Below are 19,848 nucleotides of genomic sequence, written 5' to 3' on the forward strand. Positions count from 1 at the left end.
CGGCGGCCGCGGGGAAGCGACCCTTGCCGGAGCCGGCAGCGGCGGGCGAGGCGCAGGGCGGGGGCAGGCTGCCCCCCCCGCCCCTCGCTGCCTGCCTGCTGCCTGTGCCTGCCCGCGCAGAGCGGAGCGGGGCGGAGGAGGAGGGAGGCTGCCGCCCGCGGATGCTGGGGCGCGGGCGGCGCGGGCAGGGCGGGCGGCGCGGGCAGGGAGCTGTCCTTCAGCACCGCGGGCCGCGGAGCGCTCCGCCCGCACCGCCGCCCGGGGAGCTGTCCTGCAGCACCGGCGGCCCGGGAGCGCTCCGCCCGCCCCGCCGCCCGGGGAGCTGTCCTGCAGCACCGCCGGCCAGCGCCGACACCGACACCGCCGCCGCCGCCGCTGCCGCGGGGGAGCCGTCCAGCGCCGCGCCGCCAACGCCGCCGCCGCCGCCGCCGCCGCCGGCTTGATGCAGTAGCGGGGCCCGGGAGTCGCCGGGGGCCGCCGCGGGGCAGGGGGCGCCGCAGCCGGGCTCCGCTCTGCGACCCCCGCCCGGGAGGGGCGCCGCGCCTGTCCCCCTCCTCCCCCTCCCCAACCCCCCCTTCCAGGAGCCCCCCTCTCTCCTCGCCCACCTCCGCCGGGAGCGAGCGCCGCGGCTGTGCGGAAAAGCCATGGGAGGCAAGACCTCGGCACCTGTTCAGCTGAAATCAAGGGCTTACAGTATACTGGGCACTCTGGCTTGGTGGTAGGAGCGAGCAAAAGGAAGGAGAAGCAAGCAAGAAAAAGTGAGAGAGGATTGGAGCGACTGCCGCTGCCGGGGAAAAAAAAAATAAAAACCCAAGGAAGATAACTGAGAAGGAAAAGGATTTTCATGGCGCAGGCTGCAGAGCTAAGCAAGAAGACTGAAGGTTGCATCTCTGCTCTTACAGTCTCTAACTGTCTAGGTCCAGATAATGAGAGATTGTGTTGAGGATGCTGCTGCTGCTCCCCTGTTCACTGTGGAAGCCATCTCCAAATTAGCCATTACATATGGAAACTGGAGACCAGAATTTTAGAAAAAGGGATTAAGGCGTCTCATTTTGGGGGGGGTTCTCTCTTTATTTGTTTGGTTTTTCTTGGTTCTTTTCTCTCTTCTTTTTTTCTTTTTCCTTTTTCCTTTTTTTATATTTCAACCAGAACGTTTCCGATTTAAAAGGCAAGCCTCTTCCCGTGTGGTCTTTCTAATTTACACTCTTTTCCGTGGGCTTTCTTACCTCCCTTTTTTGATATCTATCTCTCTCTCTCTATACCCATTATATTATTAGTCGGAATTATTATTCTTTTATTTTATTAAACACACACACCCCAAGAATCAGAAGGCGGTTGGGTATTTGTATAATGAAGAATTATGGGGCTCTTTGACAGAGGTGTTCAGATGCTTTTAACCACCGTTGGTGCTTTCGCTGCCTTCAGCCTGATGACCATAGCTGTGGGGACCGACTACTGGCTTTACTCCAGAGGGGTTTGCAAGACTAAAACTGTCAGTGAGAACGAAACCAGCAAAAAGAACGAGGAAGTCATGACCCATTCTGGATTATGGAGAACCTGCTGCCTAGAAGGTATTTGATTCTGGACCTCCACACCCCCCCCCCCCCGCACCCCTTCCTCTCCCACCACCCCACGTTTCTCCCTCCTCCCCCCAATAAATCCCTCCACATTCCACCATTTTCTCACTTCATTCCTTTCACGGTGGATTGAGAGTGGTGGGCTCAGTTACTCAGAGCACAGAGGCAAGAAGACAGGCAAAACATTCACTGTTCTGTTCCCTTCTCCTTCTTCTTTCCCACCCTCCCCACTCCCACCTTCTCCAAAAATTCACTTCCTCCCTCCAACTAGAATAATGTGTGTGTTACAAAACCACCAAGAGATCCTTTCAAAAAGCAACTGTGCAGTCTGCCTGTCTTCAGCTTGTTTGTATTGCCTCACTAAGCAATGCCAAAATGCTGTGTTATTGCCGTGCTCCGACTGCAACCAGAGAGTGAAATAATTGCTCTCTTTGCACAAGGCTTATTTGCAAAGACAAGACTGTGAGTGAGGGGCAATGTGGGGAGGAGGTGATTGCAAAGCACTTTGGATGCAATTTAGTGTACTTTAGGAAGGAAAAAGAGAGAAAGGGAAGCAACCGTGCTATATCCAAAATGTCTCATACAGAATGATACCAGTCATCTCAAACAGAGTTCAGAGCATTTTGTAATGTCTGTAGGCAACCACATCTCACTGGGCTGGATGCAGAGGGGTCTAGTTTGCTGCTGATTGGTTTGGTTTGGGGCTGGGGTTTTTCACCAGTTCGTTTGTTGTTGGGAGGTGGGTTTTGTTTGGCGTTGGTTTTGGGGGTTTTGGGGTTTTTTTATGGTTTATAGTAAAGGCTTAAAATAAACAAGTCTCTGAATGGAGAAATCAGCTGAAGCCTGATGTGGTGAAACTGAACAGCAACTCAGTGACATGTCTGATGACAGAAGAGACACCACTGCAGCCAACTTCTGGAATCAGACCTTCTAAAGGGAGAGGGAAAGAAAAGAGGGGCCAGTGATTCGCTTTTAAATATGTGTTGCTGAGTACTGCTATTGGCGTACATGTGGGCTGGGGAGGTGGTCTCCAGCCTGTGCTGGAGGGAGAGGGGCAAGCAATGTAAATGCACGGTTTGTGTTACACACGTAGTGAGGAGAGAGTGAGAGAACAGGAGCGCACATTAGAGCCCATTGTGAAAGCCCTGTTAGTGAATCAGCTCCCAGCTGGACAGTGGGCTGCTGGGGTTCATGGGCATGCAGGGATAAGATCGGTGCCTGCCGGTGTCCACTGGAGCTGGGTGTGCCTGGAGCTCCCTGTCGGGAGAGAACGGCAAGTGGGTACCGCAGAAATTATTTTCTTAACCCGGCACTGGGAGATGGAAGGCAGGGGGAAGGGGAAAATAAACTATGTATGTTTTGATGTCTCTCACCAAAGAAAGCTAAAGCTGCTGTTTGGAAATGGTTGTGTCCTGGAAGAAGCATGAATTTCCCCCCCGTTTTTGGTGCAAATGGTTGAGTGATGGCTGGACATGTTTTGAATAGCTAAGTGACTTCATTGAGCGATGGTCTATTTGACGCATACTGCATTTAGTGCCCTTTGTCAACCCAAACTGCTGCCTTTTAACATATCCTGCAGAGGAGCTCTATGCTGAATACTATATGCTGTATCCACGCCAGAAAATCAATAGCAGTAAATTAATGGGGGATGTTTTAAACACACTTGCTCACACACACGCACAGATTTCCTGCAAATAGATAAATACATAGAGGTATATATTAATAAAAAATGAAAAGCCTTTCACACAGATATTCATTACAATCAGGGAAGGAGACATCTCCTTAATTAAAAATTAATGAGAGAGAGGAAAAAAAAAAAAGCCCAAATGCAAAGCCATGCAGGGAAGAGAGGCTGCAGGGATGAACTCCCTTCCTGAGCCGTGTCCCCAAGCTGGAGGGTGGAGGGAGGCTGGGGCTGAGATAGAAGGTATGAGGACCCCAGCCAGGAGAGGCAGTGAATTCAGATCATGTCTATCTGCCCACAGAGCCGTACCCAGAGGGACGCGGTCTGAGGGGGAGGAGGAAGGGGCGGGTGAGGTTTGTCAGATTGGAGGAGCTCGGGGCTCCTTCTCCTTTACATCTGACAGGACCCCACAGGCACTGTTGAGAAGTGGCTTGCATGGCAAAAGAATGTGCCAGGATGCTTCCAATTAAAAGCTTTGAAGTGCCCCCAGCCCCCACAATGTTGTGCTGCCAGCCCAGGTTCCCTGCCCTCCCTGCTGATGCTCTCCAGTGGGCTAAAACCCTCACAGCCCTGCATGAACGGCATGAAATTCTGCCTGAGCACAAGCTGCATGGCCCTGGCAGGGTGCTCTCACTCACCCCCACACCCATGAGGGTCGGGCTGGCCCAATCCCTCAGCCCCCCAATGCTGGGCAGCAGCAGCAAGTGGGGTAGGAGGGTGCAATGCACCACAGGGGAGCTGAGCCCAGCTCTGAGTGCCATGCCTGAGGGCACAGGTTGCACTAAAACTTGGATAAAGACTTGGTTTCAAGAGCATCTCAGCAGAAGGCAAAACCATCCCCATGGGCACGTGCTGAGCAGGGCCTGAGCATGGATTTGCCTCGTGAGGTGGCACAGCCTAGGTTTGGCACTGGCACTGCTGGGATGCCTCTGCTTGGCTTCCTGCAGCCCCACAGCCTGCATGGGGTGGTGGCTGGCACTCCCTTGGTCCCAGGACAGCACAGCCAAATATCCCCACCAGCCCTTGGATGGCAGGGCTCTTACTGTCATGTCTGATCAACTTAGTCATGGGGGTATCTTCTTTCTTGTCATAAAGAATCAGAACTGTGTCTCTGGTTGATTTCCTCTCCCTGGTGAAAGCTTCCTGCTGGTGAACAGGAGAGAGAAGGATGCAGCAAAGGCACCTTTCCCCCATGATACATAGAGTGGGTAGATTTATGGAGAAAAGAGCTTCGTCTCAGGAGGCTATAAAAAGGACAAAAACCATGGTCTGTGCACAGCCTCCCCATGGTGTGGCAGAGGCACATGATAAAGGATGTGGGGCAGGCACTCTTCTCCCTGGGGTAGATGTCAGGGCAGGTCTGTAGGGTGAGGGAGGTAGTGAAGAGGAGGGCAGGAGGCTTTGTAACAAGAAAATAATCAAAGGAGGAGTTCAGACTGCCATCTGCTACTGGTAGGAAGCCTCTGTAATGTTGCCTTCATTTCTGGAAACGTGGAGGAACGCTGGCATTAGTCAACACTGTAGGCTGTCAGAGATGGTGGACACCTCATATTAAAGTTATCATACTAAATTGCCTTTTCTCTTCTTGGCCAAGAGATCCCATAGCAAAAATGGATGTGAGTACTTATCTTGGGTTCTGTGCACAGATACATTGTTGTCAGAATTGCAAGCTCGTCTTGGAGAATTTCATTCCCAGGCTTTCAATTTTTGGGTTTCCCTCTCTTTAGTCATTCTATTCCCTACAATGGACTTTCAGTCAGCACTTTCAGATCTTTGTATTACTTCAAAGAAGAGTGCAATTTGGGAAGTTCCTCCTCTATTGGGATTTCTTTCCCCCCTTTCTTGTGTCCTACAGTGAGCCCCTGCTCCATGTTGGGACTCAAGCAGACAGGTGGTGTCAGTTCACATTACTGCAGATCATTCTTCTGATTTTTTCCCTAATCTTCCTCCAGATGATTCTCTCTTAGACTTTGGGGTTGTCCAAATGTGTCTCTGGGCCATTCAAAAGTCTCTGCCCTTCAAGAAAAATGGTTTTTCTCCACCCTTTAGCTGTATAGATACAAAACACACACGAGCACTGAACAATTGAGATCTGCAAGCTCATGCCCCACAGGGATGCTGCACCTCTTACAACTTTGAAATGGCTGCGGATATTCCAGCCTAATTCCTTTTTGGCACTGAATGTTTAAAACCGCTTTTTATTATGAGTGATGCCCTGTCTAATTCTTTCATTAACTCCTGTAGATCTCCTACAGGATCTCAAAAAGTGAGGGATGGTGCCTTATCAGGGTCTTATGAAGCAAGCAAATGAAATGTATTTCATATCTGTAGGTTATTGGTTTTGTCATGTTGTCATTATTATTAAGAAACGGATAGGTCTGGGAGGCTTTTGTACTGAGAAGGCGGGAGAGAAGAGTCCTGGGCAGGCAGGCATGAGTGATGCACATGGGGTTAGACATCCCTGTAGATCTGACTGGTGTGAAGGCAAGTAATTGAATGGATGTTGGTGGAGAAAATAATTCCTGCCTAGAGACCCTTCCCAAGGAGAATTAATGAGCTGATCTGTTCCCTTTCCAGCTTGTTATATCTGAACAGTTCATGAGAGCTAAGTGCAGATCCAGTGTTTGCAAAAATGAAGAGCTGACAGCAAAGTGAGGCAGGGCATAGGCAGTGGACAAGCTTCTGCCAGACGATTCTGGCACTGCGTCGCTTCCTCTCACTGCCTTCTCCCACTGCTGTTTGTTCCTGGTGAACCTCTTTCCTTTCATATCCATTTTATATGCAGGTTTTTTCTGTTTTCCTTCTTACCTTTCATGATTTTATTTCTTTCAGCTGTTGTTTCCTGTCAGTGTCCCTAGTTTTGCTCTCAGAATTGCCTGCCGTCCTACTTCCGAGGATCCATAAATCTACAAAGGGTCGTTTTCTTTCATCCTTGCTGACCTAATCCAGGGCCTTATCTGAAAATTCAGTGTGTGTAGCAGTAGATTAAATCAGAGTCTCCATGTGTTCACAGTTCAGGACCAGGAGCATCCTAGCCCAGCCAAGAAATGCAGCAGAAGGAAATGACCAGGCACAGAGCTGATTGTTGTTGGCATTACATCTGACAGGGAAAAAAGGATTCAAAGCTGGACAGGCCTTGGGTGAAGAAGAAGAAGAAGATAAAGGATTTTAAAAAAGTGGGGTGGCAGATGGTGAGGAAGAATTACTCAGGATCCCAGACTTGGGTGGGTTTGGTTCTCCTCTCAGCTTAAATTCACACCTGACTGAAGTCACAGAGAAGACAGGGATGTGAGGGGTTGAGACCTGCAAGCTCAGCTCCTTTGTAAGATCTGACAAAGAAATGCTGTTCCTCACTAGTGAGTTGATAGAACAGACTTCTAAATTGCTTTTAAATTATGAATCTTCCTGCTGACAGAGAAAGAGGAATGGGTTAATACTGTCCTGAAATGCACCAGAAATTGCCTTGCTGAAAAGAGTGAGAGTGAAATGCAGTGGGAGGGACATGGAGATTCAGTGTGGCAGCAGTAATGTATAAAGAAATTACACAGAGATAGAACAAATGTCTTTTTGCCAGGGAGACCAGGAGCTATTCCTATCTAACGTTTCACTTTTAACCCATCCCTTTCCCCATGCAGCCCTCTGAGCCCCCGTCTCACTTGGTTGCGGTTTGGTATGATCTAAGCAAGAGTTTTGGGGGAGGAGAACCACTGAGGTTTGACAGCAGAATCTCCATATTTATTTAATTTAAAAGCAGTAGCGAGGCGGTTGCCGGGGGGAGCAGGGAACATTTCAGGCTCTCAGATGGCTCTGCCCCCTGCCCCTGTTTTAAGAGCAGATTCCCAATCAAGCATACCCGGTTTATCCCAGGGGGAGCCCTCGCTGCTCCATTCTGCGCTGCTTCTCCCTTCCATATCGCACTCGTTGTCAGGGGATGTGCTGCTGCCTTCCTTTCACGGGCACGAAACCTTCCCTCTTGCAGGGGGCTCTCAAGGAGAGAAGGGGGCTGCTGCCGGAGGAATGGCTTACAACAGGGTTCCTGCTTTATGTCCTCCCTGCTCAGCCCCCAATCCAAGGCAGCAGCCACCCAGTTAGGCAGCCTCTGCTTAGGCATATGCAGAACGCAGTGTAAATACAATACACCTAAAAGTTATTTTTCCCTTCTCTATATAACCCCAGCTTTTCCTCATCCTCCATCTTTGACTCATTCTATCCATCTCCATTTTAATTTGTTCTCATTTCCCTCCCCTGTTTTTCCTCTTTATTTTTCCCTTTCATCTTTATGTCTCTTCTGTGCTTTCTCTCAAAAGCATCTTCTTCATTATTTCTCCCTGTTTGTCTCCAAGTTCTCTGAGGCCCATCCCCCTTGCTCTGTTATATTATCCTATCTTATCTTATATTATCCTATCCTCTGTTATTTTATCTTGTCCTTGCTCCTCTCCGTCCCCTTTGCTGCTGCTGTCGCATTTCTCTATCCTCTTTCCTCTTCTCCCTGCCATCATTTCCCCCTGTCTTTCATATAGTCATTCCCTCCAGCTAAAGGACCCCATTCTTTTGGAACTGTGCTGCCTGTGTGCTCTAAATAAACACTTTTCCATCCTCTTTCTGGCTGTCCCCCTCCTCCTTTCTCCAGCCAGTGCCCCCTCCTCAAAGCAGTGTATGACACCGGTTGCTGTCACTGTCTCCTCTTACTCACAGCCCAGCTACCTCTGAGGGGGCTGAAACCCGAGCCCCTCCCTCTGCTCCCTTCATTGCTCACTGCCTGTGGTCAGTCCAAGCTCCCTCCACTTTGCTGCCTCCAACCTCCCATGGCCGGAGGGCTCACTGGCAGCTCAGCTGATGAGCTGGCTCATCTGCGTGCAGCCAGCAACTGGGCTGGAAGGAGCTCATGGCAGCCCTAAATGCCCTCCCTGGCAACCCTCAGACATGGATCAGGCCAGGATCCAAATGGAAAATAAGGGTCTCTCAAGCCATAACCCTGGGGCAGTTGTTGTGCACTACAGTGAAGGATCTCTGGTTGTCAGGGAGAAGAGTCTCAGCGAGCAGTCGTCCTTTTTGAACTGTTTTCAGGGGAATGATTTTCTCTGGGATTCTCAGGAATACCTAAGGTGGGGAGGTGAATGGGGCTGGGGGCTCCAAGCCCCATGGTTGTCTGAATGAACCTACGTGAGGAGGGGCAGAGGGTATCACTGGCTGGTGAGAAAAGGGGGACTGTGTGCCATGCAGGGCTCTACATGAACCGTGGTGACTCACTGGGTGCCAGAAATGGGGACATTGCTGTTAATGGTCTAATGCAGCACATGGCTGCAGACAGAAAACCCCCCACCACCAGCAAGTCCCCAAGCATAAGGAGTGAAGCAAAGGGGACAGCAAGAGTGCAGAAGCAAAGGTTATTCAAGGGTGGGATGTTGCAAAGTCAGAATAGGGTTCATAAAAGGGGGACAGGGACAAGGAAGTGTAGGAAGGTTGTGTATGAAGGTTAGGCATGTTTGCCTGGAAAAAGAGGTAAACGAGAGGGAAAGTGATTGGATTGTGTTGAATAATGAATGGACTAGAGAAGGTGGATCAGTAGCTCTTGATTTCCCCATTTTGTAACACACAGACAAGAGGACCTGACATGAGTCACAGGAGACCCAGTTAAAGCTTTCTCATTTGATGCATATCAGGGCTGTGGAGCTCACTGCCACTGGAGCTCTCATGGCCAAGATTTTAACAACATTTAGCAAGCAAGTGGGCATTTACGACAGAGTTCACGAAAATTAAGCGTCCTCCTAATGGATGTGAACAGCATTTTGGGTGTTTTGTAATTCAGCAATTAAGCCAGTCGCCATAAAAAACTAGGATAACATTTCACAAGGGCAGTCTATCCCCTATCTGACTGCCATGTGGTTCTTGCCTCTTCCCTGAAACATTTGTCAGGGATTAAACAGAGCTCAGATTTACTTAGTCTGGCATTTCTTTTGTTTCTAGATGCTATGCTGTGCAGCTGCAATGTAAGATGCAAACTAGGCCTGCATTTCTGCTGGTGTCAATGACTGCCCTAATTTGACAAATTAACAGTAAGTTTAGGTATTTCTATCATATTTTGCTAGGAAAGATCTGGGATAGAGAGCAATTAAGAGCATATGGAATTAAGTGGAGTCCTTTTTCTTCACACCCCAGGGTATAAAGTAAGTAGCTGGCAATGAAGGTGCTATATATGTGCAACGAATTATTGTTGTTGAAGTCCCTGCTTCCCAGAAAGCAATAGGCTTTGGGTCTCTGATGCTATCACAAGGAAATTAGAAACAAGGGTGTCTCTTTCCTCTTGTATCTGTGGAAATGATGACTGCACTGGCATGCAATGACGTACAGCACTGTAGTGTTTCTGTGCACAAGAGATGGAGGCCAATTCTCCCCTCGTTGCTCTGATGTGACCTCAGGGACTCGGACGGAGCCACACTGCTTACGCTGCCCGTGTAGGCAAGGGGAGAGCGAGGCTGAGGAAGGGCTGTGCGTGCTTCCAGCATCCATGCCCCCAAGGTCACCGCGTGTCCCCGCTCCGCCAGTGACGTACCCAACCAACCAGGGGCTAAATTCACTTCTAGTGTGAGTGGGTGAGACAGCCCCAAAGGTAATGAGATTCTGCGTTTACTTATGCCAGCTGTTCACCAAGTCCAGCAGTTCCTTCTTTAACATCATCTTTCACCCTCATTAGGAAAATTCTATTTGGCTGCTCTTCCTGTGGGGCAAAAATTCTCATACACATTCCTCACCTTGGATGGGTGAGTGTGTAAAATGGCAGAGGTGATCATGAACTTGCTGGCATTCACATTTCTCTTTCTCTTCTTTCTGCATTTCTATCTTTATGTGAATCTCCCTTTTTTATTGACAGCTTTCTGTCTCCCAGACCTGCTTATTCTCCTTGTGTTACAGAAAAGCTCTCCCATAAAATTCCAAGCTACTCAATCAGAGTTTTCATATCAAGCCCTGCAGGACAGGTGAAATCCACTTCTGTTTCTGTGGCACAGGCGACTAAAGTATTTATGCTAGCTTCCTGTCAAATCTATAACTCCCCAGAGAAGCATATGGACTTTATGCTGCATTTCCTATTCCCCCAGAGCATATACTCCTATCTTCTAGCTGTGAAAAACAGAAAATGAGGATGGTATACAAAAACTTGAGAATGCAATGTCATCCTATTCATGGGTAGGGATTTTTCTGATGTGTGTTTTTGCTAGAAGCAAACACCTATAAATTTCTGATTTAGCTTGTTGTATAAAGAATACATTCTGTCAAATAAAGAATAACACTATCCACCTCCGTTCCTTGGATTTTCTATCCCTTTCTGATTTTTCTCTTCCTATTTCTCAGTTTTCATTCTCCTTCTGAACATGATATTTTTTTTTTAGTGCTGGTTTTATTTTTCTCCTCCCACTCCTTCATAACAACATTTCATTCTTAAATTTGCTATCACTCAGGGAACTTCTCTCTTTCTTCAGGTCTTGTTTATATCACCAAAGTAGCTGCAGTGAGATGGATAATGCTTGAACACTGAATATTTCCCAAGTTTATGGTTGTGTTCATTCAGTATCACAGATCACTGTGAATCAAACGACTTTTCATCCAACCCTATTTGCTGACTTCTGCAACCTTACTGTGACCTGTCCATTGTAAACAGTAAATTTCTGAGAACCTGTTCCTGAAGCTTCATCTCTTCCTGAGGATGTTGCATAATATTTTTCTTTCTTAGTTCAATTTTTTTTTTCACCTTTGGTTTTCATTTTTCTTCACCTTTGGTTTTCAGTTTTCTTCATTCTCTTCATCATTCTTCAGAATTCGCTGTTTCTTCATCTTTTCCCTTTTTTCCACATCATCTCTCATGTGTGGATTTTTCTCCCACAGTCCTAACCCTTGATGACATTTCCCCTCTTCCCTTTACATTTCTAGCCCAAAGTCCTCCTGGGTAGGAGGAGGACTCGATCCCATCCCATCCAGCCTCTTTGGAGAGGTGGTGGAAAAGGATTCACAACTTAAGTCTGTTCAAATGTGCATGTGTGCACATGTGCACACATGCATCTCCTTTCAGATATGATTGGTATGAAAGATTGGCACTCAAGATGAAGTGGTTTGATTTTGACTTTTGCCTTTCAGGCAGCCATGAGGAGCCATTCCCAAATGTAGATGCCCCCCAGAATTGCCTTCAGGGTACAGGGTCTCAAGGGACCAACCTTCAGGAATTTCTGCTGCTTTGTTTTAGATTCAAGCATTGTCCTTTTCCTTAGGCTGAGGGTCATGGATTTTTGAAGGGCAGTGGCAGAACCATGAAAGAAGGCATTTTTCTCTTGCTCATTTTTGAGTGAGGAGTGAATGAACTGTGATAAATATTTTTCTGTATATAACTAGAGCTGTCTCAAAGAAGTGGCAGAGGAAACAGATGGCAGAGGCCCTTTATAGGCAGCTGCTGTTGTCTCTTAAGGTGTCACCATCGCAAGAAAAGTGGTTGTAATTGGGGAGCTTCAAGATCTGTAAGGACGGAAAGGACTTGAGCAGAAAAGAATGTCATCCTGCCTGAAGGCAGGGGGGAGGGGGACGGAAATCAAATATTCAGAGACAAAAAGTACAGGGAATGGGTTGGAGCCACTATGAAGTTTTACTGAATTTCACAACCACAGGATGGATGGTTTCCCTGTGTTTGGGAATTCCTAATTGGTCACAGACAGTAGGAACATTTTATGCAGGGTGAAGAGCTCTTTTAGTTTATTTTGGGGACAGCAAGAGGGGCCAGTGTCCAGTGGAAACAATTGAGTGAGAGACTGAGATCCCCACTGCACTGTGGAAATGCAGTTGGGCAGGAGTGAGGAAAGGTCCAGGAATAGCTATCTCCAGGCTCCTTTCTCCTCCAATTACTTCCAAGCACAACTGCAGTGCATGCTTTTGGTATGGGGGATGCTACAGTTTGGTGTAGAAGCTTCTGTCCCAGATATTCCTCAAAATGCCTGCCTGGAGCCCTATGATCTCAGTGTATGCAGCACAGAGAGAAATTGTAAGTTGACCTGTGAAATAACAGAAGTGGAGACATGTAGCTGCTCCTTAAAAAATAACCAGTTCCTTCATATCTTCTAGGCTTGGGGGGAATTGGACAATGGACTAGACCTCGAAGACTTCCAAACATGGAGTTGTTTTAATCTTTCCTGCTGCCCATGTGTCTCCAAAAGCAGGAGCCATGTATTTCTTTCAAGGAAGAGAAAATACACAGAAAAAGTTCAATAGAAGAATTTGGGAGGAAGCCTGGGAGGATGATAGGGTCTCTCATGAAATGCAAGCGTTTGGGGCAACACAGCAGCTGTGAACAGGCTTGCTGCTGGAGATAATTGGAGCTCAACATTGCACAGTGTCCTTTAGCTGAGAATTCCATTGGAACTGTACTCAATAGCCTCAAAGGGAACAACTGCCAAGAGCAGAGCAGAGCAGTGCAGCTGCTTTGCTGTTGGGAAAGGGAGCAAAAGAGAAAATAATATGTCTACCCTGCTGAGTGAACTGCAATGCAAACAGCAGCACAGCATAGAAAAATGCATGGGACTGACAATTTTTCTAAATTTTGGGTGAGCACCTAATCATTGCACAACTCTTTCTCAATCATTGTTCCGTTCTTCCCCTCTTCATCCATCACTTTGTCCATCTGTTCACAGGAAAGCATAACTCAGAAAGGACAAGAATGACTTTCCAGGAATTAATTCCAGGGGCTGTCTAAGATCACAGGAGAAAGGTGTTTTTCTGCGTGCTGCATCATTACAGCTTGGCCCACATTTACAGGAACAGTGAGGGGGAAAGCATTCAGAGCAAAGCAAGACTGTGAGAAAGAGCATTGTGACAATATAAAGGCACCAGGACCAGGGAGGACTTTTATTCTTCTGCAGAAACTGAAGGGATGGGTTGTGTCTGGGAATAAACCAACTCAGATGTGGAGGAAAGCGTCTCTGCATGGTGGAAATGGAGGGACATTTGGGGCTGGAAAAGTCTGTGACAGCTGGAAAGCACAGCTGGCCAGAAGGAAACATTAGGCAAGAGAGGACCCAGGACTTGGCCACAGCATGACAAGGGAAGGTGGTAATAGGAATGCAGTGTACTGGAAGGAGATAATTGAGATACATGGTCTGAAAAAGGAAGATGAGTCAGAAGAAATCCTGGGACTCAGAGGTAGGAGAGGTTTGAATTGCTGAGAGAAGCAGGAGTATCAGATAGAGCTGGATGGATGGAGAGACAGACCTCCTCATCCATCTTCTCTGAATTGTGGAATGGGATGAATTTTCACCTACTGATGCCAACATCTAGCACCACTAACAGTGCTCCCTCTCACTCCTTCCTGCCCCAGTCTGTGGGAGAAAGGGTTCAAACGTAGAAAGACTAGGCAGGATCAATCATATAGACCAACCAGTCTTGGACTTCCAGCAATTTGGAAAGTGTGACCAGTGGTTTTGACCCTATACAGTGAAGTTTGAAAAAGGAAAGAAGAAACAAACTAGTTGGAGCATGACATTTTAGACTTGACTTGGTGATGCCAAGAAAGGCAGGCACGGCCACCTCATATATTGAGGCTCTGTGCTGGTCTCATACTGGAAGAACATGAATTTGTCCTCCTTCTCGAGTCTTTGGGTATAGTTTCCATGGCAAAGAACCCATGTCTTGGCTAGATTATCTTTGGTAAAGCACAGGAACTAACACTTAATGCTCTTCTCTGGCTGCTGTTCTTTGGTGGAGATTTTCTGAGAATTTTACCTTTTCTTGCCATTGTGCTATTGCAGCTGCACAAAAAATGCTTCACATAGGGTGGAAACACCTTTATGCTAGACACTGTGCACACACAAAACTGTTGTCCCTACATCAAAGAAGTGACACTCTAAGATGACAAATGACATGTGAAAGGCAGCAAAGCAGAAGACAGCAAAAGTGTACAACTTGTTTCTGTGTTGTTGCTTTTGACATCACTAAGAGGGTATTACACCTAGAACTGACTTCATCTCCTTCTCCAGGCAGAATGCAGAACAGACCCTGCCTGCCCAACACTGGGCAGTGCCAGGAGGAGATTCCCAAATAACTCTAAGCAAGCTAGCTTAGGTATTTCAAGTTCTAATGGCCACTCAAGCATGGTGCCCTGCACAGGCAAATTAGCTGTGCATCTGAGAGTTGTCAGGATGCAGTGTTTACTCAGGTGTGCAGATTCCAAAACCCATGCAAGGTCACATTCCATCGTGCCACGGGCGCTTGTAGTAGGAGCCTCTCTCAGTTCTCAGTCCAGATCTAATTCCCATATCCCCAAAGAGGCATACCTAAGTGACTGGAGGGGTTTTCCCTCATGCTTGGTAACCACAGGTGGTCTGAAATAAATGAATGATCCTATCTCATTCTGTCCCTATGGGAGGTGCATTGTGTTATTTGGGGTTCTGAAATGGAGCTTGGCCCAGATATGTGTGCAAGTGCTTGGGAAATCAGGAGCCAGAAGATGCCATCACAGCTGGATTTCTCCTTTGCAGTTTTAGCAGGCAGGGCTGAAGGACTCAGGGACTAATCTCCATGTGACCTGCAGATCCTGTCCTTTCACATGAGGGCTGAAGCTTGCTGAAGAGGCAATGCTGGAATGCTTTTGCCCATGTGGTGTCTGCCCTGGGGATACACGGCCACTTCTGTCTCCAGGGTTGTCACTTACCAGAGAAAAATTCATTGGATTCATGACAAAACTGCAGGATTTACCAGCAAAGAAATAGTTTGTTCTCAAAATAAATAAAATCTGATCTGGAGGTGGTGATTTACTCAGACACCCAAGAGATCACTTATTTTGAGTATCTTGTTTAATTCTCACTGAGACTGCTAGTTTTGTCAATCTGTATCTTAGTTTTCTCAGGGAAAAGAACTATAATATATTACGGGGCTTCTTCCCATAACAAAAATGAAGGAAAAGACTCAAGGAGAGGAAAGCTCTATGCTCATCACTTCACTGAGCTGCACCACAGCAGGGACAGTGGTCAAACCCACATTCAAATAAATACTTAAGACCTATGTGAAGCTCTTCTCTTCCTTGGGATCCACATGAAGAATTAGATCCCTGCAACAGATACACAGTCAGTAGCTTTTCCTAAATAATGAACTAATCAGAAAGACTAAAAATAGGCTGCACTGGAACATCAGTTCAGCCATTTGGAATGTAGAGCAAACGGCACTGAATGTGTTTAATGAAGTGAAAGAGCTTTGTTTTTAATCACTGAGCTATTGATAAATTGTTGATAGGTGATCAAATGTGGACTATGCTTTCAAATGTTGTGACTTTTTGAACCTGCCAAGACCCTCTTGAGCCACTCTTGATCCTTTCACTGCTAATGTAGTAGGACTTCCTGCCCTTTTCAGGACCTAAAATAACTGTAACGTCATTTTTTTTTTTCCGGGTAACAAACATCTAGCCTCTGGGCCAGTGATCAATTTTCAAGACTAAATGTTCGTAGTTGTACAAAATCAGACCCTGGGAACTGATGACAAGATGGGAGACAGATCAGTTCACATCTCTACATGCTGTAATCGGGATAACACCAGGGCATTAGATTAGGTGGATGGGGAGAGTGAATGAGGGAGAATCTGGTTTTTAATTGTACAGCAGCAAAACATGTGTGGGGAGTCAGCACTGACCCTATGGCAAGGGAAGATTTCATTTTCACACAGGGAAGGAAGTGAGCTGGATCCTCATGGGTGTTAAACCAAAGGAAGTAAAGGAAACTGAGGCTCTAATAGGAAATTTAGGTCTGTTGTAAGGTTTTAGAGAATACTATTGAACTAGTTTAGTTCATGACAGACCTGACTGGTTGTCCTAGATAGACTACATCTTCCAGCATGTCTGGGTCATACTTGGTCCAGAATGACAGAGGAAGAGAAAAGAGACTTAAGCAAGGATTTCCCCTATATATGGAATGTCTTCAGATGGAATGTAAGCAAAATTATTTGTTGTTTTGTGCTATTAAATGGGCTGAATCAACTGGAATGAATTTGAGGACTGACCCCTATGCACCTGCTCTGGCTGATGTATGCTCATACATCAGTGATCTTAGTAGGCATCTTGCTGTGCACCTTGAAGCTATCTTTACTTTTCCTTCCAGTGGAGAAGAACCACAGTGTCTTTCTCACAGTCTGCAAGAAATCTCAAACCACATTTCAGATATAGTTTATACACTACAACAATTTTGTAAGGCTAGTTTACTTACAACACACAGCTCTTAGCATTCCTAGATTAATGTTAATGTGTCCCCCTCCCAAGGTGGGGGTACCTCATCCAATCCATTCTAAGTCAGTATAGTAATTAATTATCTGACTGAATATTTGTACTCTGCTTCTAACTCATTAATTATTCAATTCCATCCTATTTGGAGCCAGGTTTTCCTTTCAACCTCAACAGCAAACCAGCTGTCCATCAATTGTAATGTGCTCATACCTTAGGGTGATGAGAGCAGCAGAAAAGCCTAAATGGGTTGCTAGAAAGTGCTACCAGTAAAACAGAGATGCATTTCATTAGTGTTGGGAGGATTGGCAGCTCTTTAATTGTATGAATCACCCAATGGGTGTGTTCCCAAAGCCAATTGGAGCGTGCCAGTTCAGTAGAGCCACAGTGAGCAACGCTGTGCTGCGTCATTCAGCATTCTCCAGTGAGTGATTAAATCCATGTCATTTGCCATAAATCAGATGTTGTCACAGGGTCAGTCCTGTGGGTCATGCTAGGTTATCGTCGGACTTTGCACTGGTTCTATCAGGTACTGCTGTGTCACACAGGTTTTTTCGAGGTCATGCTGGGCTCTTCAGATACTCATTGGGAGCCCTGTTGGAGTGCATCAGGGAAATGATGAGAAGGGTTTGCTATGTAGCCTTCTACTGCACTGAGTTAAAGCTACTTCTCATGGCTGAAGTATCTCTTCCCTGAAAAATGTGCATTTTTCTCATTTATTAGTTTAAGAAGACACTGTGACATTTGTGATTTTGCATTCCAAAACAACACCTGCCCAAGGCCCAAAACAAATAAGATCTAGTCTTGAGGCAGCGGTTTCCTTTTTTTCAGACAGAAAGCATCATGCTATTTCAGTTAATTCTGTTGCTGCTGGACTCCATGGAGTCAGATCCTGCCCTTTGCTAACATTGCTGCACATTGGTGGTTTAAATTCCTGTTATCAGGAACTCCCACATAGCCAAGAAATGCATAAGCTTTCCCTCACAGAGAGGATGTGGCCAAAGGACGAACAGTACAAGACATCAAGTTCCAGGAGTCCCTTGCTACAGTGGTCCCTTGTTTTCAGTTAGGATTTGGTCAGGTATGTGTTGCAACAGCCTTGAGGTACTCCAGCTTGTATCAGAGACTAAGCCAATCTCTTCTGGTCTGGTGATCAGAAAAACACAAATGCAGCACAAAGCCACCTTTAGCCCCCACACAAACCATCCTGCTTCAGACACCACTGAAAAAGCTGGAAATCCACAGCTTCCCTCCAGAAGTCACTTTGAATGGCATGAGTTGAAAATGTTGGCATTTTTATGCATAGAGAGACTATTTTAGCATTTTTAAAAAGACCATTATGGCCTCCTGTGAGGTCTGTGTGGTTATCTGAGAAGTAACTGATGCTTGCTTTTGCAGGAAAGCAATGTAAGAATAGTCTCAATAACATTTTTTTACTCCTCAAAATAAATTTATTTTCCATTACACACATGGCTCCTCTAGAACAGAGAGTGGCAGATCATGGTCTGAAAGTTTTACTGGCGCCAATCAAGATGACATTCCAAACCCACTAGTGTCATCACTAGTCAGGTAAACAAAGGCTAACAGATAAAGTACTTAATGCAAGATCCCAATTTGCAGCTGCAAAACCAGTGCTGCTGGGTGAGGTTTCAGCTTGTGCTTTCCATGCATGCAATTGCTGTCCTCTGCTCAAAGCAATGGAAGCCATTCTGGTCGTGCGTGGTTTTTCACCCCTTGATGCTTTCCATCACCCAGTGTCTCTGGAGCACAAGAAAATACTCCCATGCCCATTCTAGTTGTGGAAATTTTCAGACATGGGAAGTTTAAGTGCTAAGCCAAGTATACACAAAGACTGCAGCAGAGCTGAACTCACTTTTCACCGAGCCATAAATCCCTATTAGATCACTCTGCCTTCCTTCCAAAGTGCTGTTTACCTGGCCCCACTGCCTGTCACACCATGGAAGGATATTGACTGTTTTCCAAGTGTGAAGTACGCAGATGTTCTCTAAAGCTCCAGGGAAACGTCATGGATAGCAATCAGTAGCATATTAGAGCAAATTCAAACCTACGGTACTTCTTTCAAGCTCCCAGATACTTTGAACATAGGAGGTCTCTGCTGGAGCCACACCAGATCTTGCTGGTCTTCAATTAGAGTCAGTGAGTGAGCTAGGAAAAATGTCATTCCCTCTGAAACTGAAATCAAGTTCATATTTTCCTGAGCTGAGGTATTTTAAGTCATTCATTGTTATCTTTTTTACCTCTGTGAAGCAATGCTCGATTGATACTCAGAGGTTGTTAGAACCAAAGGGGAAAGAGAGAACATTGGGGTATTGTTCTTGCTGCAGTTGCAGGCTTACTTGGCACCTAAAAAAGGTTTTATTAAAAAAACAAACCATTTCTACAATGCTTTGAGTGCGAAGAAAACAACAAGGGAGAAAAAGAAAAAGAAAATCCATGCTGTTTAAGTCTTGGGCAGTGTCAGGAAAATAAGTCATGAAGTTGACATATTGGGTCCAATCCATGGCTACTAAAAGTGAGCATGAACTACTAATTCTTACATTCAGCAATGATGCATGTGAGGGTAAGACACAGATTATTTCATGTAGCCTTTGTGATGGAAGAAGAATCCAATACTGAATTCCTGCATAGGTCTGTGATAGATGGTGTTTAATAGCAACAACAGGCACTCTGGGTATGTTCTCCCATGTCTTGCTGGATCCCAGCTTTCTCCTCAGGCTTTCCATGTCAGTTTTAAGTCACCTGGAGAAATTTTCAGGTGTGTTTTCCTATTGCAAAAGCAAGACATGGAAATGCATCCACATTAAGTTGCCATCACAGTGCAGTCTCATGTTTGCCATGTGATGGAGGCAAGGGCATTATTTGGCACCTAAGGTGGCTTGCTTTCTTCCAAACACCAGCACATGGAATCATCACACAAACCTCCATTCATTTCTTTCTCCATCTGCCTGTCTGGTTTTTTTCTTTCTCATTCATGTTCAGCAGGTGCCTTCAATTCCCAAGCATGTTCCCAGATCTTTCCCAATGTCATCTGTGAAGTTAAAAAGGAATTTTCTGAATTTGATTGATTAGGTTGTCACAAACCTGGCTAGGAGCCATTTGTTGGACACTAATCAGATTGCTGCTGCAGAATCCAGCTGCTGAGTTTCCAGCGTGCTTTCAGCCTCTGGAGTGTAAAGAGAGACAAAAGCACTACAAAACCTGACTGGGCATCTCCAGGGATGTCTGAGGGGCACAAAGCTCTATCGACCATTCCTTCTTGAGAACTTGACCTCCTACTGCAGTTGCCTCTCCCTGCAGGCTCACACAGCTTCCCCAGGTAGCTTAAGTAC

At 46.3% G+C, this 19,848-nt stretch overlaps 1 protein-coding gene across 2 annotated transcripts in view; it reads left to right on the forward strand.

The window, feature by feature from the left end:
- Positions 1–606: 606 nt before the first annotated feature.
- Positions 607–19,848, forward strand: part of CACNG2 (calcium voltage-gated channel auxiliary subunit gamma 2) — a 51,783-nt gene continuing 32,541 nt past the window's right edge. Inside the window, exons 1-2 of one of the 2 annotated variants that reach the window (XM_059472008.1) lie at positions 607–881; positions 1,426–1,571. In XM_059472008.1, coding sequence (XP_059327991.1) covers positions 1,430–1,571 — 142 coding nt within the window. In that variant the 5' untranslated portion in view covers positions 607–881; positions 1,426–1,429. Of the gene's footprint in view, positions 1,572–19,848 lie in introns of both variants that reach the window. The other variant, XM_059472007.1, reaches the window with a different exon arrangement.

The sequence above is a fragment of the Ammospiza nelsoni genome, chromosome 5, assembly GCF_027579445.1.
Source record: "Ammospiza nelsoni isolate bAmmNel1 chromosome 5, bAmmNel1.pri, whole genome shotgun sequence".
Taxonomy (NCBI): domain Eukaryota; kingdom Metazoa; phylum Chordata; class Aves; order Passeriformes; family Passerellidae; genus Ammospiza; species Ammospiza nelsoni.